This window comes from Labeo rohita, chromosome 15 (assembly GCF_022985175.1).
Source record: "Labeo rohita strain BAU-BD-2019 chromosome 15, IGBB_LRoh.1.0, whole genome shotgun sequence".
Taxonomy (NCBI): Eukaryota; Metazoa; Chordata; class Actinopteri; order Cypriniformes; family Cyprinidae; genus Labeo; species Labeo rohita.
Window position 1 is genome coordinate 11,965,401 of NC_066883.1, and position 23,443 is coordinate 11,988,843.

General features: G+C 33.4%; 1 protein-coding gene across 6 annotated transcripts in view; it reads left to right on the plus strand.

The window, feature by feature from the left end:
- Window positions 1–23,443, plus strand: part of tenm4 (teneurin transmembrane protein 4) — a 243,565-nt gene that overhangs the window by 48,371 nt on the left and 171,751 nt on the right. For all 6 annotated transcript variants that reach the window (XM_051128614.1, XM_051128615.1, XM_051128616.1 and 3 more), the window contains exons 2-3: window positions 18,345–18,631; window positions 22,902–23,174. In XM_051128614.1, coding sequence (XP_050984571.1) covers window positions 18,409–18,631; window positions 22,902–23,174 — 496 coding nt within the window. In that variant the 5' untranslated portion in view covers window positions 18,345–18,408. The remainder of the gene's footprint in view (window positions 1–18,344; window positions 18,632–22,901; window positions 23,175–23,443) is intronic.

Genomic DNA, 23,443 nt, shown 5'->3' on the forward strand with positions numbered 1-23,443 from the left:
GCAGATGCCCAGCATAAAAGGATGAAAGCAGCATATGTGCTTTCTGTCTTTGGCGTCCTTATTATATCCTATAATTCAATTCAAAGACAATTATCTGACTGAGCGTTTTCACAAAGATAGCAAATGTCATATTCCCAACCAGTATTTTAAAAACATACTTTAAATTTAGTCATGTTTATTAATTGTTTTGGATTTTACTATGACTAAAAATTTTAGTCAATGAAAATAAGTACTACTACTTTTTACTACTTATGATAGTTTTGGACCCCACTGACCGTTAGTTATTGGGGAAAAATGTTTTAAATATTGATCGAAAGTGACAGAAATCTATTGTAACATTTTATGTAACAGTCTTTACAATTTCAAATAAATATTGTTCTTTTGAACTTAGTATTAATCAAGGAATTCTGAAAAATTGTGCATAAAAGTATTAAGCAGCACAACTGTTTTGAGCATTTATGAAAATAATAAAAGAAATAGTAATACGTTTCTTGGCAGCAAATTAGAATGATTTTTAAAACATAATGTGACACTGAAGACTTTGCATTAGAAAAATGAATTAATATTTAGCTGCACAAGTATAACTATACACTGCCGGTCAAAAGTTTTTAAACAGCAAGATTGTTAATGTTTTTTTTAAAAATTCTCTTCTGCTCACCAAGCCTGCATTTATTTGAGTAATATTGTGAAATATTTTTACTATTTAAAATAACTGCTTTCTATTTGAATTTATTTTAAAATGTAATTTATTCCTTTGATCAAAGCTACATTTTCAGCATCATTACTCCAAACATGAGTCTCACATGATCCTTCAGAAATCATTCTAAAATGCTGATTTGCTGTTCAAGAAACATTTTATTATTATTTATTTTTATAATATTATTATTGTCAATATTTAAAACAGCTGAGTACATATTTTTTCAGGATTCTTTGATGAATAGAAAGATCCAAAGATCAGCATTTATCTGAAATAAAAATCTTTTGTAGCATTTGTAATATTTTTGTACACTGTTCCATTCAAAAGCTCTGTATTTTTTATTTATTTATTTTTATAATTTTACTGTTTCTGCTGCACTTTGGATTAGATAAATGCAGGCTTGGTGAGCAGAAGAGACTTCTTTAAAAAAAAAAAAACAAAAAAAAAAAAAAAAAAACAAAACATTACAAATCTTACTGTTCAAACAAATTTAGACTGGTAGTGTACTTAAATATACAGTTAAAATATTTAAAAAGTAAATATACTGCAGTATTAGCTATTAATTGAATATGTATTGTGAAAACTTTTTTTTTTTTCCCAGAATACTATTCTTTCATATTTAACATGGTGAAATCACTATGTAAATTACCATTTTATTTATTCTATTTCCTTGCATTACCTTGATCCTGCATGCATAGTGGTGTTGAAGGATTTGGCCCACGTAAAGAGAGTTTCGTTTGAGGATGAAGGTATCTGTGGTTAGACTGAAATAGGGGAAATGACTCAGACAGCACCCTTGAGAAAGATGAGTGTACAGAAGCCTCGTAATGCTGTTTTTCTGATTTCTGATGTTCCATCTGAGCTGCTGCAGTAATAGTTTCACAGACAAGGTATAGGGCTCTCACTTTATCAAGCTCAGCAAATATTCATGAGTTGGCTGTTGTGTGCTTAAAGGAGAACTCCACTTCCAGAACAACAATTTACAAATAATTTACTCACCCTCTTGTCATCCAAGATGTTCATGTCTTTCTTTCTTCAGTCGTAAAGAAATTATGTTTTTTGAGGAAAACATTTAGCATTTTACTCCATATAATGAACTTATATGGTGCCCCAATTTTGAACTTTCAAAATGCAGTTTAAATGCAGCTTCAAACGATCCCAAATGTGTTTGTAAATGATCCCAGCCAAGAAAGAAGGGTCTTATCTAGCATAACGATCAGTTATTTTAATAAAAATAATACAATTTATATACTTTTTAATGCCAAACTAATGTTGGTAACACAAAAACATTTGATCATATTCAAATTAATATTTACATTCAATCTATGGATCAGATTAACAACAAGAAACTAGACCGCATTGTCACACATAACATATCCTCGTATTGTATTTTGAACATAAAAAAAACATTCTCTGGAGATCCCTGAATGCAGTAAAATGTTATTTTTTTTCTTTGTGCTGAGGATAGTTGGCAGAGTAGACATGAAAATACAGGTGTACAGACTCAATTTTCAGCTTGCCTTTTCATTACTTGGGGAAACCTGACGCTGGGTAGTATATCAACCTGTCACTGTGAGGCGTCTGTTTGCCTGTCTGCTTTCAGGGCAGATTCAGTTGAGAAAATTTGGGGCAGAGCTCCCGGCCTTTATTTTATCATTGTGATGAAAGAGAGCAGAAAACTGGCACTGTGCTGTTGTCGTTGAATGCCCCAAACACACTGTATTCTCATGGAAATACCACCCGCAATCACCCAAAAACTTCTAGAAAACAAGTTCTACTCATTTAAGAGTAGTTTACCTCAGATAACTCACTCAGATTGCCTGGTAGTGGGTATCGCTTACTGTAAGGGTAAATTGCAACTAATTCCTTTCAACTTTGCATCTGTTGGTTCTTTTTCCAAGAAAAAATCTCAGAACATCACAGATGTGTGATTTAAAAACTGTTATTAAACTACTATTAAAAATTTAATTATTTTTATGATTATTTTTTTAATTTAACTAAATTTAATTTTACATTATTATTATTATTATTATTATTATTATTATTATTATTATTATTATTATTATTATTATTAATGATAATAATAATATTACTGTTATTATTATTGTTGTTGTTGTTGATATTATTATTATTAGTGGTTAAGAATAAGAATAATTACTAATGATTTACTACCACTAATATTACTAGTAATAACTACTAATAATATTTGTGTCATTAATATATGTATATGTGTTAATTGTAATAATAACAAATATTTATATTTATATTACTGTTATTAGTAGTAGTAGTAGCAGAATTATTACTTAAATTAATTTATTAATATTAATAACATTATTATTATCACAATATAATCACCAACACCACTACTACTACTTCTACTGCTGCTACTATTTATAGTATTTATATTATATATTTTTATATATAATAAGTATTTATCATATTTATTATATTAGTATTACTAATATTTTCTATACATTTTTTTTCATGCATTTCTTTTTTCTTTATATAATAATAATAATAATAATAATAATTATTGTTGTTGTTGTTGTTGTTGTTGTTGTTGTTGTTGTTGTTGTTGTTGTTGTTGTTGTTGTTGCTGCTGTGGAAAATAATAATATAAATATTTATATAAATATTTTATTTATTTATTTAGTTAGTTAGTTAGTTAGTTAGTCAAGGTAGCCAGCACTGGCGGCGAGTGCCCCCTCAAAAATGTTGCATGACACCCCTGGCTCTATCAAAGTAGTATTCTGCTCAAACTGAGTGTGCGTATAAATGTGTGTGGGTGCATGCAGTGGTTAAAAAGATCTCCATAAAGAGCTTTCTGGCTGGCAGGGTTTGAAATTGTCGCCCAGTGGTTGGGGTAAGCCGCGTAGAGATTTGATGTTTTATCCCCACCTTAAATCGGACCGAATCCCGTCGAGTGTCTGGGGGGAGGATGTTTGCTCACATGGTTCAGATTTTAGTGCAATCATGTGTCATTCAGGGTGCTGGCTGGGGAATTCAGCCATGGTTATTTATACACATATTGTTATATTGACAGTACATGAAACAGCATTCGCAACCTATTTTATTTGCATAATGTTTAATAGTCTATTGCACTCAAATATACATCAGAAAAAGAAGGTGTAGGAAAAGACTTTATTGTATCCATTTAAATGAATGGATAGCTAAATGGGCGTGGCATCTGTGATAGAGGCCTCAATGATGTAAGCAGAAAAAGAAAGTCATTTTAGAGGCTAAGGCAAGTTTTTACATTTTAATGAAAGATTACTACGATAAGCATGTTCTTGTACTTTGAAATAACATGCAGTGATGAATTGTTCACAATAAGATCGGTAATTTGTTATAAGAAAGTAGATGTTGGCTAATCCATGCAAATTGGACCAATCACAAACATTAGCATTCGAAGTAAGTTACTTAGCCTGGTGAGCAGACCGTTTTTAGCTGACTGCTTGACAGATCTGGGTTTCAGCATCACTGACTACAAAGAATTACTCAGCAAAGATAATTCAGAGAAAGCTGAATGATGACCTTCTTTCCAGGGATTCATTCCAATCAGCTTTCTTTCGGAAAGCAGACAAACATTCAGAAATCAGAAGAGTTATTTTTGCCTTAACGAGGTCAGTATTATTAATGATAATCTAAATAAAGCTATTTGGCTGGATTTGATATATTTGCTATTTTTGCATTGTATTCCAGACTTAATTGAGATGGTCTTAATGGCCTATAAAATAAGCAGTATTTCTGAGTTTGAAAATAGTCATCACTAGCCACGTTTACACGTACATTGTTTACATGAGACGTTATATAATCCAGTATGGTGTTTACATGCGCTTTACATGTTAAGTAGCGTACAATGACAACAAATACAAATCACCAGAGAAAAAAACGCCTGTATTGTGTTAATATTATACTAATTGTTATATTAATTACTTTACTGTTACTAATTATTATGCTAATATTTAAATCCCTTGTGTTCATTTGAGCGCTCAGTCATGTGGCCAGAACACATACACATTCATAGAAATCATACGGCTGTCTTCTATATAATAACTAAGTTGCATAGATTTATCTATCAGATAAAATAATAAACACAACATAGCTTCATCTCAGCCAGATGATTAATACATATCATCATATCGTCATAATTTCTTAATATTAAAGTATTAAGGGATAAAATAACTGTATGACCCCCTTTAATGCAGTTCTAAATTAATTGTATTGTGATACAAGTTTTACTGTACTTAAATGGAACAAATACACAATTTCTTAATTTCTTCAAGAGTTGCTGAACAGTGAATCAAAGGAGCGTTGCTTCATGAACACGGAGAATGATAGCAACGAGCTATATTACAAATAACATTTCTAAACGTGTTTTTGTACATTATTCATGGCGTGAGAACTTAGAAATTCAAGCAGATTGGAAATTATGAATCTGTAATAAGTAAATACAAATGACAAAGTATTTTCATTAAGCTATACTTTCACCATTGTGTTGTTTCTAAGCTGAAAAGCAGAAAATTGCGCTTCCTTTCAGATCCATTTTCCACTTCGGTCATGAGAGCAGATATTAACATGTACAGTTACAGTTTTTAACTGTATAATTTCCATTTTAACTTCTACCAACCTTATTTCCCAGTGTGTACTGTAGTGTAGGTGTCCCCAAATCCCAGAATGGCGTAAAGTAAACGGTAAAGTTTAACGCATTTACATGTCAGAATTTAAAATTTTGTACGGTTTATAGAAAGGTTTATCCCACCCCTCTCAAACGGATTAGGATTTCATTCGGGTTGGGCATTTTATACTGATTGAGGTGTTTATATGGATCATTTTCATTCGGATCGGACTTTTAAACCGATCACAATGCTCCATGTAAAAGCACCTACCGAGAGATGTTTTACTGTAAATAGATAAACCAGCTGTCATATGCTGAAATGAAGTGCCAAAAAATACACAACTTGGAAATACACAAATAGTCACTGTTTGGTGTTAAATTGTGCTTATTTGTAAAACTCAGTTTAGTAAATTTGTCTGCTGAGGTTTTCTGGGTCATTGTCTAATTTTGCCTTTATTTTGAAGTCTTTGAATGAATTAGAGCATAATATTAGCATTACCATCTATTTATATATGGCACTACATGTTATAACTGTATGTCATAGAAATTCCAAACCAAACTAACTGTTATTCATCTAATAATTAATAATTTAAAATATTCCTTGCTAGTAAGGAGGCCTTTTTATGTAATACGACCAAGAATCGTGCAGTATGTCTCTTTGATTTTGTCATGGTCATTTGCGTTATGTGTAACGGCAGGTCTGTCCTCATGTCCTCCTCATCTTCTACTTCCTGTCACATTCACGCAACCACAACCACTCAGCCCTCCAGCTGCCAGCGATGGACGGAAAAAACACATGACGCTACACTGCAAAAAATATAAAAAATAGTAATAACAGCGCACAACACGAGACAACGCCACCTTGGCTTGCCATGCAGGAAGACACAGAGGCATTTGATGGTCCCATCACTGCCAAATCATTTCCACCTCAAGGAAAGAGTGAAGTATTTTTAAACCACGCTAGTGTGAAGCAAAAAATATTCAGCACCGTTTCCCTTTAGCGTAAAACACTTCTTTCGTCATCCTATACAAGATCCGCCGTGAGTGATCACGAGAAGGAAGCGACAGAGAGAGCGAACGTGAGAGAGCTTGTCTGCTTTAGTGATTTTCCTGAGAATAGTGGAGTTGGGCGGCAGAATGACGACCACGTTTTCTTCTCATAGCTTTGGCTGTGTTAAGTCAACACGTTTGGAGTTTGGGGATTCTGGGCTTAGTGCTGAGGGATTATAAGCAGTTGATTATTGCTTAAGCGAGTATTAAGATTGCTCTCAACCCTTCCGGGGTTATAAATCAAGCCAAGCCTGGCCATAGGGGCGTAATGAGCAGTAATCGCTCGCTAATGAGCCGGAGTGGCACAGAACACCCACCTGTCCCTGCAACCGCTGCAACAATGCCATTCATTTTCTTTGCTTCGGTTGTGGTGCATGCTCAGACAGGCATCACTTGTGTATGACTGCTCATACCTTCAACTTCCTTCCTTATGCTGCAGACATGAAGGGCATTCGTCTTGCAGACAATAAAACAGGCTAAAATCCCATAGATTTGCTCTGAAGGAAGGAGCAAGCCGTATCTAGAGACTGCAGTATGACTGAGACCACTTACTAAAATTGGCAAATAGGCATTGAAAATTGGTGGTAACACTTTATTTTGCAGTGTCTTTGTTACAAATGAAATGTATTGGTAATAAACCTTACTTATGTATATATGTATATGTATATGATCTACTTCGTTTAAACTGATAGATAAATATAATAATAAATACATTAAATAATAACCATAGCTAATTTCGTAATTGCATACAGTTGCATAAGATATACAAAATTATTTACATATATAAAAAGTCTGCATCAAATTATTATTTTTTTTACAAATGCCTGTTATAGATATTATTCATTTATTTATTTTATTACTTTATTATTATTAATTTCTTTTTTAATATAGAATTAAAAAATCTAATATAATTTAATACATTTTAATAATTTAAAATTGTATTTACAATTGTATTGTATTTACAATTTTAACACACACACACACACACACACACACACACACAAATATATAATATAAAGTTTAATAAATACATTACATGCAAATATATATATATATATATATATATATATAATATTTAAATGACAATTTAAACAAAACTTGTCCAGATGTTGCCTTTAAATATGATTCATTATCTATTGTTATATTTAACTGTGTTTTTAAATATTAATTAAATAAAGACATCCATGTATCCAAATACTTTAATTTTACATTAATCTAACCTTGCAAACACATACACATATTCTTGGGCTTCTCTCTGGTAATGTATGCTGGACTTCTGCAATCTTTATTTTTTTTTTTCTTGGTAATCCATTACACTTGGATATACGTCAAAATACGGAGGAAAAGATTTCTCGCTACTCACATTTTATCGCGACTTTAAAAAAAATAAAAAATAAAAACAATTGTCGATTGTATTAAAGTTGCACTCCTAGTCCAACATACTTTGGCCACCTAGCAACCACCTAGAACACCCTAGCAACCACATTAACATGCTGACAGCACAAGAACACCCACCTTTGAAACTGGAAAGGAACACTGGCAACCACCCAACGCTTTATTCATGGTGGGTTTTGGAACAGAACCCTTCACATTTCCTCCAGAAAATGTAAAAATATAGTTTTGTTTTTCCAGACCGAAGGTTGATTTCATCCACTCACACTCTCATAGTCCTTATTTATTCTGCTCCTAATTCACTTCTTGCCTCATTTGCTTCTCAGGGATCCAGTCAAGATGATGTATTTGTTATGGTCATAGACACATTCCGTGATGTTTCGTGATGTTCGAGCATCTTTCAGGTTGTGTTACCACACACATTCACACTGAATGTAACCTCATGCGCATTTGCCAATTCTCTCCGTTTCCATTGACATCCCCTTCCACTGGTGTTTTTATGACTTTGTCAAATGGTCATGAAAATGATTTAGAGTCTTTCACTCTTGCGTTATTGATGGATAAGCTGCGTTTTTGATGGAAACACTCTGAAACAGTGACATTCAGCCATTTTCGTAGCTCCTGGTCTGGGTACATTTGCACGGAAAGCGAATAAATGCGTTTAAACCCGCGACCCCATTTCAGAAAGCTGGTTATTTACCAAACCAAACTTAATGTCCCGGCGCCCTCAAACCTTCGCATCCCAGCGATTCACAAATGGAAGATTCCGGGGCTGCTCGGTTTACCTTGAAGCTTTTACGCATTCCGGTCTAAATGCTAGCAGGGTTTCCTTTTTGATCCCAGAAGGAGACAGACTCTTACGCACACGCATGCACACATCAATAACAACCCCCGCGCCAATAAACTTCTCACTCTCGCCCATTGAAAGCAAACCTTTCTGTTGACCCAGCAGGCTTTTCAGCACAGGACAGGCATGTGAATGAAGCTCCGCGAAAGGAGTGAGGGGTGCTCGCCTGCAGCTTTGAGCACACTTTAAAACCTGCAGAGACACAATTGTGAACCTACTCGCTGGCTCCAACTCGCTATTGTTCGCCTGTAAGTGATGGCGAGTAGGAGGACCTCAAAAACTGAACGCGGGTTGTAAACAAGCTTGTTAACTTGCACTAGCATGGAGGATATCTGTGGAGTGTCAGTTTTGGGTAGTCTAAGCTGGATTTATTCTCTTTATAGTTTGTGAAATGCCAATACTTGAATTTCCAAAGTAGGTTTAGATAAGAACGTCCTTAACCTTCTAGCTTTTCGTTTCTGAAGATATAGTAAGGTGGAATCTGTAATTTTGTGCCACTGTCATAAGAATTAGGGGGAAAAAAAGACTTATTTGGCCTCCAAAATGTTTTCTGTTTGCTATTGGTTACACAATCAGATAGCTCTACTCTAAACCCACACCACTGGTTGAGCCAGTGTTGCTTTTGGACAAATTTTGTAACATGTAAATAATTAAACATTCTTCAGTAATCTTTTGATCTGTGGTCATTTTTTCTAACCTTTTAAAAGTAGAAAGTAGATATTGAATTAATTCTGAATTCTAGCTCATGTGATGTCATGTGGTTATTGACCCCCTGGATAACACTGGTTGATTTCATATAAACCTCTTAAATTTCAGCAGGACATACTGCATCTATTTTCATTTCATTTTCCCAAGGTGAAGTCTCCTGATCAATCTGACCCCTGCTGCATTAGCATGTGCCATTGAGTCAGCGGTGTGCAAACCTGCTGGCTCTCTCTGATCTTTTTCACTCTGTGATAGATGAAGTCTATTCAAACCACAGAAAAATATGTCTTGTATGGGAGCATTCACCCAAAAATGAAAATTCTGTCATTATTTACTCACCCTCAAGTTTGTCCACACCTATTTAAAAGTAATTTTCTGCTTAACACAAAAGAAGATATGTTGAAGAATGTTGATAACCAAACAGTTGCTGGTCACCATTGACTTCTATAGTATTATTATTTTTTCATACTGTGGAAGTTAATGGGGACCAGCAACTCTTTGGTTACATTCCTCTAAACAGACTTTTCTTATTTGGGTCACCTATTCCTTTTAGATTCTACTATAATTCTTGAGAAATTTTATCTACACCTCCCTAGAGCTATTTAAATAACAAATGGATATATACATTTGTAAATAAATGTAAAAAAAATTATTAAATTAATCAAAAGTGAGAGTAAAGACTTATTTTTTTAAAAGTAATATATGTATTGACAGGGCTGGGTGATATGGCCAAAACATTATCAAGATAATTTTTTTCGTATCGGTCGATATCGATAATTATCATGAGAAGTGTTAAATTTTGATTTCTTTCAGGTTTAAAGGCAGAATTTTGCTACAACGTGAAAGTTGTAAAAAAACTGATGGTTAAGTGTGGCTTTAAAATATTCCTTATGGTCAGGACATGACAAACACTTAATGTTTTTTTGAATTCTTCACACTTTTTCCAGTCATTTTTCCTTCACAAAATAAATATCTTAACAGAAAAAAAAAATCTTAGTTCTGCATGTTTTAATGTGTAATATTGTATTAAATTAAGAAACAGGTTTGTGTTACCTAATATTAATAATAATAATAATAATAATAATAATATAAAAAAAAAATAGTCTCTTAGAAATACACATTTGATAGTAGCTTGAGTTAGGATGCAAATGTAGATTTATGTTCATTATCAAAATCAGTAATATCTTTAAAAATTGTAGCAACTTTATTTTTATATGGTGAAATTTAATTATTCTGACTGTTTGAGGTTTTTTTTTTTTGTTTAACCATTGCTCTGCCGTAGTATCATTCATAGATCATGATAATAACAGTTAAAACCACCGCCTTTGCCGCATAAACATTATATCGAACATTTATTGAACTCTTGTTATCGTTTATCGAGAAAATTCATATTGTGTGATAATTATCATTAGTGATTTAGTGCCCAGATCTATGCATTTATATCTATTCATTCAAGAATCCTGAAAAAATTATCGATTTTCACAAACATGTTAAGCAGCACAACTGTTTTCAACATTGATAATAATAAGAAATCTTTCTTGAGCTGCAAAGAACACATCATATGTTTATTCAAAGGAGCCTGTTTTGTCCCATGTGTCATAAATCAGATGCAAAATGATCCTGTTTGCTAGTTTGCCAGCTGTGCCAAACAAGTCCGGAAATGTTCTTTTTTTTTGTGTCTGTGTTGTAGTTCAGCAAACCATATTGATTGGCATAATGCTCTGAAAGGTTTCTATGTAATATGCAATGCCATTTAATCACCAAAAACAATTGAGCTGGGCGAGTATTAAGAATGTTGACAAATCAAGGCGCTAACAGTTCAATAGATAGATGACCACGCTGGCATTCAGAACTCAATAGCTTCACTTTCACACTGTCACACACACTAATTGTAGCAAGAATAGAACGAAACCATTTGCATATAGATGGCACCCTTTCATCTCAGCCATAGTAGGAGGGCTCCATAAGCCACCAGCCTGGGACATGGAGCCTGAATAATACCACAGCAGGCCTGGGACCTTGTACCCCCCTGCGTGGTCCCTGTAGGGACACTCTATACTCCGAGTCTTGGGCTCTTTTATGTTAAATTGCTGTACTGGTTGGTGCATATTTGAATTTTTAGAAAGTAGAAAGTAAATGATACACTGCTTCCTTTTTTATTAACAAACCATAAACCATTTTGGACATGGTAAGACCATGATATTCTTTGAAAGCTATGAAAATTCCCACAACACTATCATTTTTATTACATCTCAAAATGACGTATTGCATTTAATAGTGTTCAGTAATGGAAATGACATTTATTACATTTTTGTTAAAAAATCGTTGAATACTTTCTCCTGCTTAGGCATATTTCATAGCTGTAATTTTATACCCTAAATAATAAAGTTAGAGCTTGGAAAATTATGCATTAAAAATATTCTTTCCTCCAAGCTCATTTATTTTAAGTTGGTTGCTAGTTGGCAGGTTTAAGTTTAGAGAGCAGTAAATGATTAGATTCCTTTCCTTTTTACTAACAAAAACATTTAAAAAAAAAACATTTTCATGTGCCATCATAGTAAATAAAGTAAATTTCCTCAGTGACATAGCTTTTGATATAGTGTTCTCTGGTGGAAATTACATTTTAAATGTGTTATGGTATACAATCACTGACCACTTTGTCTTGTTAAGGTGAATTGCATAGCATTTTAAGTATCAATACACACTATTAAATAATATCACATTGTAATGGAAATTCAATTTTTTTTTTAGTATAAAATCACCAAATACTTTATCTTGCTTTGTCATTTTATATCATAAATACGAACTATTAAATTATAATTTCCCATTTTTTTGCATCATATGCATCTCTTTTTCTTAAGCTCTTCACTGTCGTCTTGGTAAACAAGTACAAAGACTTTTAGAAAGTTAATGCATAAAATAAAATAAAAAAAAATAAAAAATAAAATAAAATAATTATTTTTACAGGTTAAGGTTAAATCTGTTAGTTAATAAAAACAACCTTAGGGACATGAAAGTGCACAAAGTTAAAGAAACACACATAAATCAAAGTACCTTTGTATTACCAACATAATCTATCTCATGTTAGACGTCTGACTCTTGTCTGGCATATTACGCCCACATTTAACACTCATTCATCAATTCCCTGTGGATAAAATCAAGTCCTTCACTATTATTTCTTTATAAATATGATTTTTAAAGTCCTGTTACTGCAATGAATGCAGTTTCATGTTGACTTTAATGACATTTAACCAAGACCCTACATAGCAGATGTTCAAACATGCATTGTTTTTCTGATCCATATGTTGAGGTGTCAAAATGTCACCTAATTCCCTTTTCGGAAACAGCCCATACTGTGTCATATTTTTTTTTTCCCACATTATTTTTTTATACCTTTTGGCTCCAAACCAGGAAACAGGTTGTGCAAGAATATTTTTCAAATACAGACTGATCGATAGCATTGAATGTATAAGGAAACTGATACCTGAGCAGCAGATTGTTTCGTGGATATGTTATTTGCTACTTTCCCCAGAGTGCTTTGCTGCAGCTGTGTTTAAAATGAAGGGAAATCAAAGGAAACAAAGCAAAACCTGAACAACAGAGAGCGTTTTCGACAAACAACTCAATAACATTTCATTAAGCTCTTGAATACTCCAGAATAGTGAATTATTTGTTCAATTGCAGCTTACAAAATAAAGCTCCCAAAATCAATATATAAGACTGGGTGTACTAACAATATTAACAATATACATAAATATCATTTCTAAAAAAAGCCAATTGATCGATGAATGAGTTCAGAGAAGTGAGCCACAGGCAAATACTATGCCCTTTTTTTGCATAACCCTGCCCACTGCTCCATGTAATTGCATATGAAACATCAACTATGTTTTAATTAGCTGTTACTGTATTACATTGCACTGCATTTTTACTTTCAGTTTGCATCTGATTAAGATACATATATTATACACTACTGTCAATAAGAGGACACATTATATTGCTCAAAAGTGACATACATTTTTATATATATTACAAAATATTTGCATTTTAAATAAATGTTTTTGGGCTTTTTATTAATCAAAGAAATAACTCTTAAGCAAAAATTGCAATTTAAAATATATTTAAAACTACATATTTTTTATTATTAAAACAAAAGTTATTTTTAAATTGTAGTAATATTTCACAATATTTTATTATATTTTTGGATTAAATAAATGTAGCCTAGGTGACTTCTTTTGAAAGCATTAATACATTTTAAGGCAAAAATATAAATAGAAAAGGTCTGTATTTTTTTTTAAGTGTACAGTACAGTGTACAGTAAAGAAAAATGTCATCTGCAGTTCTCTGATTCATCTCTTACTTATATTTTGTCTTTTTAACATTCTGAGCACCAGTTCAGCAAATCCAAGGACAGAAATTGGGTCTTTTGTCAGCTTTTTTAGACATATCTTGTGTTTTTTTTTTTTTTTTTTTTTGCCCACCACAGGGCTCTAGGGATTAGATAGGAGCCGACGTCTCTGACTTTTATTCTTTTTTTTTTTCTTTCCAGATTATTCATACAGCTTAACACACTATCATAGAGAAACACACAGAGAGCAAAAATAGTTTCGCTCTTGAAGTTCTTCACAGAGAGACGTCAGTCAAACGCATCTTCCCTTTCACAGATATGTATTTGCACTAGACATCAGCTGTCAAAGCGTAAGTGACGGCTGTTGCTTGGCTGAAAAGACGGAAAGCGTTCCCATGGCCCCAAAGGTACACCCTTGTACACGCGGGACCTCGGATATTCAGGAGCACGGCATATGCGCAGAATCTCCACACTACGTGGCGATTTCATTGAACCGAGGCTTTTGGAAATTAAGACAATGCACTTTAACAAAAGCCCCTCGAGTGCTGCCATAAAGGCTCTTTTGTCTCTGTATGAATTAGCATAAGCTAGAAGACTCTTTCTAAATGCTAAAAAATTAGTAACCTAAAAGCAAATGGTTTGGAGATTCCGGCCCGCCAGCTGAAGTGCTCTTGCGGGTCTTTAGGAGAAAAGCAGTTTTTGTCCACAGTGGAGGTCTTGGAGCAGAGGTCTCCAAGTCATTAATCACGGCCATCTTTTCAGCTGCCAGTCCATACAAAAGGTGACCCCGACTTCACAATGGGCTTGGCAATAAAGAGGCTGTTTAAGGGGGGGGTTTAGATATAGTTTACTGTGGATTATTGCGGCAGCGCCACACATTTATATTACAGTGGTCTTAAAGAGCTTATCTGCTGGGAAATGCTGAGAGTGAGTCGGCCATATTGTCCCACTCGTGCTGTTGGGGTTTTTTGCTTTAAGAGGATCTAGAACCAAATTCCATTATGATTAAGCCTTCTATTTTTGATGCGTGGGTTGACTTGTGATTCTTTTATTTTTTTTGCCAGCTTAGACAGAGATGGAGGCTCGGGTCAATCTCACAAAGCCATGTCCAGGTCTCATATTTAACCTCAAAATTTAAAGAAAAAAAACAACAACATATTTTGGATAAGACAATTTAGCAGGACTATTTTTTTTTTTTTTTTTTTTTTTTTATTTTGATATTTTAAATTTCTCCCCATAATTCCAAATTCATCAAATCTAAACAAAAAAAAAATTCTAAATGAAAATAAAATGTAAATATGTAGTCCATTTCAGCATTATAGCATTATCTATACTTGAACTGTAATGACCTTAATAATATATAATTTTTATTCACAGTTTTTCCACTACTACATTACTTACATGACAATTACTGTAATCTGGAAAAAAAAAACAAAAACTGCAGTACATGTAACCCAGTGTTTTTAAAATAATCTTAAAATGAAATAATTAAAAATAATTAGTTATTTAAAAATGAAAATATTTAAAAAATAATTAATATAAATTAAATAAAAAAATCCAGTACAATTTTTTAAATAGTTGTTTTAAATATTTTAAGTTTTATAAAGTTTTAAATATTTTCATTACTGTTACGTGTTATTACGTTCTGTTTCATTACTGTAATCAGATTCAGAGAATTTAATAGAAATATTTTAATTAAAATAATTTAATTGAAATATTTGATTTAATTCATAATTCTAGCATGATGTATACTCATACTATAGATTTACTTTTTTTTAAATAATGTATTGTTGGCTACTGCTACAGATATACCTGTGCTGATAAAGACTGGTTTTGTGGTCCAGGGTCACATATTATTATTATTATTATTATTATTATTATTATTATTATTATTATTTTAATTATTATTATTTTCAGAAAATGGTCAACAACAATGTTAGAATACAGAAAATATGCTTCATTTTCTTTGTTTAAATATTTTTTTTCTTTTCAATTTGAGACAAAAGGCTGTGTTCGTGATTTCTGTCAGATTATTTTTTATTGTTTATTCCGTTTTTAACACTACATTGCACACTCCATCAGCAGATGCAGTGGATGAATAAAATGCTGCTATGTAATGTCTGAGAACTGCACGGCCTGTGGTTTAATCCATTACAGATAGTAAACCTTGTATTGTCAGAAACACTTGATGTGGATCTGAGCTGAAGTCCAGGAAATGAAATGAATCAAGCGGGGGAGCCTCACTATCTTAAGTGAGCCTCAGAGAAAACAATGACCCAACCTCTAATCAACTTCATAAATCCACATCGACATGTTTAAGACCTCCTCCGCTGCTCCAGTTCTGTGCGATATCCTGTCTGTGGAAAATCAGGGGACCTATAAATTGATGTCAGGTTGCGTGAACTCTTAGTGGCACTGTGCACGTAGACAAATATATTTCTCTCCATGTGGCCATTTTGTATTTACACTATGCTACAAAGTGTCATTTAGTTATGGAGATGCATGCATTATTGTGTACAAGCTTGCATTATGAAGGTCTAATGTTTCTGACAATGCTGTATGCTTTGTAATGAGGATTTGAGATGAGGCTAGACTATTAATGAGGCAGACGATGATGTAGATTCCTTTTCCTTGTGTGTTAAAGGAACAGTGCAACCAAAAAAAAATGAACATTTACTCACCTATATATCATTTCTTTTCTATGTGAATTTCTTTGTTCTATAGAATGCAAAAGGAGATTTTGCTGAATGTACAAGCTGCTCTTTTCCATGCAACAGAAAAGACACGGCGAATAAAAAGAGCATATGTGCACTGTTTCAGTCATACAATAGCTTTATAAAAGGAAAAACAAAACTAAACAAAAAAAAGTCTTGAAATTTCAGTAATTTTTCTTTTGGACTTGATAGTGTAAATCACAATCCATTTATGTTGTATGGAAAGGAGCAGCCTGAACATTCTGCCAGACATCAGCTGTTGAGCTCAAAGAAAGTCATGCAGGTTTGGAACAACATGAGGGAATAAATGATGACCAGATTTCATTTTTGGCTGCTGCGTTTTGATACTCGAGTCATAAAGGTATATTGTTGCATTGACGTTGCATTGACTCGCCATATAAACCGCAGACTGAACAGAAGGACACCTGCCACTTAAAAAAAAAAAAAATGCTGTAAGTGCGACGTTTATCTCAGAGGCATGTTAAAAACACAGGGAGGGGGATTCGAGTTGTAAAGTTTACTGCCACAAGATTTGTTGAGCTGTATTTTATCAAAATGGATCCTGTTTTTTGAGATGCTGCAGTGCTGCGTAATGTCACGCCAGCTGGAAGAACTATTTTAAAAGATTGTCCAGAAATCTTCAGTTTTTAAACTATAGTCCTTTAGGGTCACCAAAAAAAAAAGGAAGTAGAAAAAGATGCTTTTTAAGCTGCCTGTCATACTGAGTGGCACAGAAAACATCTGGGTCATCTAATTCTATGAAGAGATATGATTAAATGTGAATACCAAGTGCAGTTATTTTTATTAAATTAATTGTTATTTTAAAATGAGTCATTAAAAATGTGTTGTTTTTTAAAATAATACTTTTATTCAGCAAGGTTGCATTAAATTGGTCAAAAGTGATAAGCAGCACTTCTTTTTTTTCAACTCTGATAATTATAAATGTTACTTAAGTAGCAAATCAACGTATTAGAATATTTTTGAAGGATCACGTGACACTGAATGCTGGAGTCATGATGCTGAATATTTAGCTTTGACATCAAAGGAATAAATTACATTTTAAAATATATTAAAAGTTTTTTTTTCAGTTGTAATGATACAGTTGCATGCAAAAGTTTGGGAAGCCCTTGCAGAATCTGTGAAAATGTGAGTTATTAAAATATATATATATATTGATAATAAGAGATGATAAAAAAAATGCATGTTAATTCTTACTGAGTACTGTCCTGAGTAAGCTATTTTACATAAAAGATGTTTACATATAGTCCACAAGACCAAAAAAAAAAAAAAAAAAAAAAAAAAAAGCTGAAATTATTAAAATAATCCCTTTAAAAGTTTGGGAATCGTTGGTTCTTAATACAGTATGTGGTTACCTGGATGATCTAGACTGTTTTTTTTTTTTTTTTTTTTTATTTTCCTCAAACACAATTATTAAAAAAAGTTCAGACATTCACTGGTGCTCCAGAAGGAAACATTAAGGAAGCATTAAGAGCCAGGGGGTGAAAACTTTTAGAATTTTAAGATCAAGGTAAATTGTATTTAATTTGTCTTCCTGGAAACATCAACATGTCTTCTGTTGCTTCCGAAGGACAGTACTAAATGGGGACAAAAAAAGATATTTCAACAAAATAAGAACAATTTGGACATCATTCTGTTGAAAAACTTTTTTAATAGCTGTGTTTGAGTACCTCAGTTGTCCTCGGTGTGAAAAGATGGATCTCAAAATCATACAGTCACTGCTGGAAAGGGTTCAAATATGCAAAAGATGCTAGAAAACTGAAGAATCTGCAGGACCTGGAGGATTTTTTTCTGAAGAACAGTGCTCAGTTTACCTGTTCAGAACAGACAAGGAACTCATTAACAATCATCACAAAACAAACAAAACAAAAACAGTTGTAGATCATCCAGGTAACCACACAGTATTAAGAAACAAAGCAGTATTCACACTAACCGAATCTTTTTGTCTGTTCTTGTAGAATCATATGGACTGAACCAGCTTCTTTCCCTCCCTTTGATGTTGAGACAAGAGACAAGGTTGCCATGGAAGTAAAAGAACGCAGACCCTATCGCTCCCTGACCTCCAGGCGGGACACGGAGCGCCGGTACACCAGCTCCTCAGCTGACAGCGAGGATGGCAAGCTCAACCCCAAGTCCTACAGCTCCAGCGAGACCCTCAAAGCTTTTGACCAGGACTCCAGATTGGCCTATGGCAGCCGGGTCAAAGACATGGTGCACCATGAAGCCGATGAGTTCAGCAGGCAAGGTGAGCAGGACAAGATTTCAAATGTCGGATCTTCTTGATTAAACCACAAGTGCATTTAAAAAAAAGAAATGTGTATAATTTCTGTGCCACTAGTGCTGGCAAATGCAATTAAGTGACAGAACTGGTGTTTTTTTTAGACTTATGTAGACTTGCGCTCAAGTCTGCGTGGGTTATGGTTTTGCTCAGACTCCGGTATGGTTTGCATTTGCCGTGAAAGCAATCTGGCCTAATTTGCAGAAGTGAACCATTATTGATGACATTATAATTTGCCTATTAAAGTATAATGCATTTCTGATTGCTGCATGTCTCCACAGAATTTACCTTCGGCCAGCAGCCTGCATTTTTCATATCTGTTATAAAGTAGACAGATACAAAATCCATTCTGTACATGAAAAGACTGGCCTCATGTCATTTTAAACTACATGTTGTTATTTTTTTCTGAGGAACAACAAATGCATAATTATGTTCATGCTGCTGTTTTCCATACAATGTTTTTTTTTGCAACCAGGGGCTTTCAGACCCAAAAAAGTAACATAAAAGCCACGAAAGTGCCATAAATGTCATGTGGACCATAATAGTCTTTTAAGGTAGTGCTGCAAAAGCTTTGTTTTAAAACAAGACAACAATAACATTATTATTATTTTTATTAAATATTTATTTTCAACTTTTTGAAATTTTACAGTATAAGCACCATATATTAAGATATTTAGTATTATGTAGTATAAATAACATTTCTTTGATTTGTTTATTTTATTTATATAATAATAATAATAGTGCTTATTATTATTTTTATTATTATTATTATTAGTAGTAGTAGTAGTAGTATTTTATTGTTTAAGTAATCCTTATTATTATAATAATTTATTTGTACCTTTTCAGATTTCACCGTATGATAGTAGTATTACTATACTATCGTATTATTTAATGTATTATTTAATACATTTAATATAATTTCTTCATTCATTTGTATATTTTTTCAAATTAAAATATAAATATTTTAATACAAATGTATTATTATTATTATTATTAATGTACAGTCATATTTAATGGGTTCCATAAAAACAACAGTGTAAATGTAGCTTGTGACAAGTAAAGAAGAGAGAGGTTTTTTTTTTTTTTAAAGAACTTTGTAAAAAACAAACAGAAGACTACTGAGCTGTATGCTTTCCCTCTGTATGCTTTTTTTCTAAAATTAACTGTAAATTGACATTAAAGCTGATATTTTTCAAATTTGCCTCTAGACCCCCCTACAGGGCTCGAATCGCGTTTTTCCACCCCTGATGATTTTGAATCCCTGGAGTAAAAAGTGAAGCAAACAACACTGTCTTGTTTGGATTTGTGTCTTGACAAGTAGATATTTGGCATTAAAGCTTAAATTTGGGTTGTGAGTGCCTAATAATGCTCCTTATTTGACTGCTGCTTTAAATAAATAACTAGAAAGAAAGAAAGAAAGAATATCAAATGAAACAAGAAAATATTTTTCACCATGATGATTCCCCTAAATGAACTGTATTAAAACTTTTGATGGCTTGAACGCAATTAAATCGTAATCATCCCTGATACATGACCTGTGTGCTTATTAGTTTCTTTTGAAGTGTGGACCTGCACACTTGATCATTTCACTTGCCTACTTCATATTAAATCACATATCTATTACATGTACTTGTTAACATGAGACAAACTATTATAAGCTTTGGGTGAGCTCAACTCACAGACTCGGGATAAGCAGCACATCTTTCAGATACGCTTGAGAGACTGATTGCATTCGTGCAATTAAGAGAGACTGCCTGTGACGATTTGATCCGTCGCTAATATATTCCAGCCGTTCTGCAAAAGCAGTATCTAAAACCGGAGAGATAAAAGGAAAGCCGAATGCGGTGTTTTAGCTTTGCCATTAGCGTGCTGGGACTTTAATGAGAGGGGGGTGCTGTGAATGCTGATTCGCTGATGTCTTTTATGACCTTCTAATGTGTCCAGTTGATGGTGACCTGAAAAAATATCCACTTCCCCTCCATGAATACTAAATGCATTGTTGCTCTCAGCCACGCTAACTATTATTGCGCTCACTCCCGGGCATAAATCTATAATTTGCCGTTAGCTTCATATAAACTGCTTCCTCTTTCTCGTACCTTTGGCCTTTACCAGACATGAGCGCACTCCGAATGTGATGTTTACTGAGGTTTTGCACACTCAAGTGGGTTTGAGTGATCTGTTTTGCATATAAACTTCACATTAGGCTTTCCAAGTTGATTAAATGTCGGGTAGCTTCGTATATTGCATATTCTCTGTCAATTTGAAGTCATATATGAGACCAGGTGCGCTGTTAAAGATGTTTTGTTGTGATGAATAGTAATATGTTGCTAAGATTAGTGAGCTGCCTACCTGGACATTGTTTTAAGACATCATAGGTATACATTTTAGGCTAAATGGAGTTAAGTCAAAAATATACTTCAGTACTGATAATGTGTGCAAATGCAGACGTTGACAGACATACTAGAAAGTTTCATCCTTGTCCAGAGTTTGCGCAGTTTATCTCCAGAAGTTATTACGGATAAAAATTTATTTGTAGTGGGTAATCACTTGTCAATGCGGTGTATGTTTGTTGTTGTGTTTCAAATAGTTTGTAGTTGTTGTTCTGTCTCCAACATTTCTTTTTTCTTTTTAAAGTGTAAAACATTGGCCCGGGTCAGTGTCGCTACTTTGTGGACCAACTAACCCCCCCAAAAAATAAAAATAATAAAAAGCAGGGGCATGGTTAGAAAAATCTGGCTTTGCGTGTACTATGCTAATGATGAATTTTACATCATGTGCACTAGATTCATATATGTAAACTAGCGTACACATGAAACACTGATGTACAGTATATTTTAATAGACAGCAGCACAAGTCTATAGTACTGTAAATGTTACATGCATGTCCCTTTTATGGATCAGGGTCGTTCAGGATGCATTGCGAAAAAGAATCGTATTTGTTTGTCACAATTTTGTGTGACTAGATGCTAACATTAGACTATAAAGAGTGTGGCAGTTTAGTTCTGGAAGTATAAATCACATAAATATATTCAATTTTTAGGGAGATGCTTATTTTTGCATAAATTGTGAAATTTATTATTGTTTTGTCTTGCAGTCAGTAATATTATTCATGGTATCAATAATTAATTAATAGTTCATATTGAATGTTTTAGTTCATATACGGCATTTTAGTGCACATTTAAAATCTAAAACCACAAAATTAAAGCCAAAATACTTTGAGAATAAAGTTGAAATTACGAGAATAAAGTCAAAATGTTTCGAGAATAAAGTCAAAATACTATCAGAATAAAGTCGAAATACTATGAGAATAAAGTTGAAATATTTTGAGAATAAAGTTGAAAACACGAGAATAAAGTCAAAATGTTTCAAGAAAAAAACTAAAATGTTTAGAGAATAAAGCTGAAATTATGAGAATAAAGTGAAAATGTTTCAAGAATAAAGTCGAAATATTTCGAGAATAAAGTAGAAATACTATGAGAATAAAGTCAAAATACTATGAGAATAAAGTTGAAATACTTTGAGAATAAAGTCGAAATTATGAGAATAAAATCGAAATGTTTCAAGATTAAAGTATACATTTTTTTAAGAATAAAGTCTAAACGATTAGAGAAAAAAGGCTAAATGTTCCAAGAAAAAAGTCTAAATGTTTTGAGAATAAAGTCGAAATGCTTCACTACATGGCACACTACAAATAATGAACGCAGTCGAAGACATTAAATATTTTTTTCCAGTAAGATGATGCGCACGCTCAGACACAACAATATTCAAATAGATTCCGGTGGCCTGGCAACTTCTCCCAGTGCTCTCAACCCAGGCCATTTGCATGCGCAATATAGGCTATACTCTCAAAATATTATTTAATTTAATTTCTGTGATTTAAATTCTTGAAACATTTTGACTTTGTTCTCATAATTTTTACTTTATTCTCGAAACATTTTGACTTTATTCTCATACTAAAACGCCGTCGTAAGTTTTTAATACTATTGCTACTACTGCTACTAATAAAATTAAGATAAAATTATTACTATTAATTTCTATCAGCGCTTAAACATCTTGGAGCTCAAGGTAGATTTTCTGGAAAGGGTTTCCGATATTGTTAAAAAAAAAAAAAGGTAATAAAATGAAATGGAGAAAATGAGTAGGATTTTCACTTCCAGACCCCTACTGTTGCAGTCTGTTCTTGTATGCATAACACAGCTTGTATTTTCTCTCATTGTGTCCTTGTGTGTTTGTATCAGGGACGGACTTCTCTCTCAGAGACATGGCTTTTGGAGATCCCGTGCCGCCCCATATGGCAGCATACAGGACAGAAATGGGCCTTCCCCACCGCGACTACTCGGTGAGCGTGGGATCAGATGCTGACACAGAAACGGACGGCATCATGTCCCCCGAGCACGCCGTGCGACTCTGGGGCCGTAGCAACACTAAATCCGGCCGCAGCTCCTGCCTTTCCAGCAGAGCCAACTCTAACCTCACCCTTACTGACACCGAGCATGAAAATACAGAAAACGGTGAGTTCAAATGTCTGTACGCTCTCTTCACAGTTCGACTGAGAGCAAGATTACAGCACCCGGCACAGAGGGACATCTCCTGTTTAGCACCACGTCAGTTCAGATCGAATGTGTGATGCCCCTTTTATATGGAAATCATGTGTGGTTTGGAGAGGCGGATTTTATGACGTTCTAGTTTGGTTTTTCAAATGGTTTTGCTTTCAAAAAAAAATCTCATGCATGCTGATTTATGGAAATGAGCGATGTAATAATATGATAATTCGAGTTCT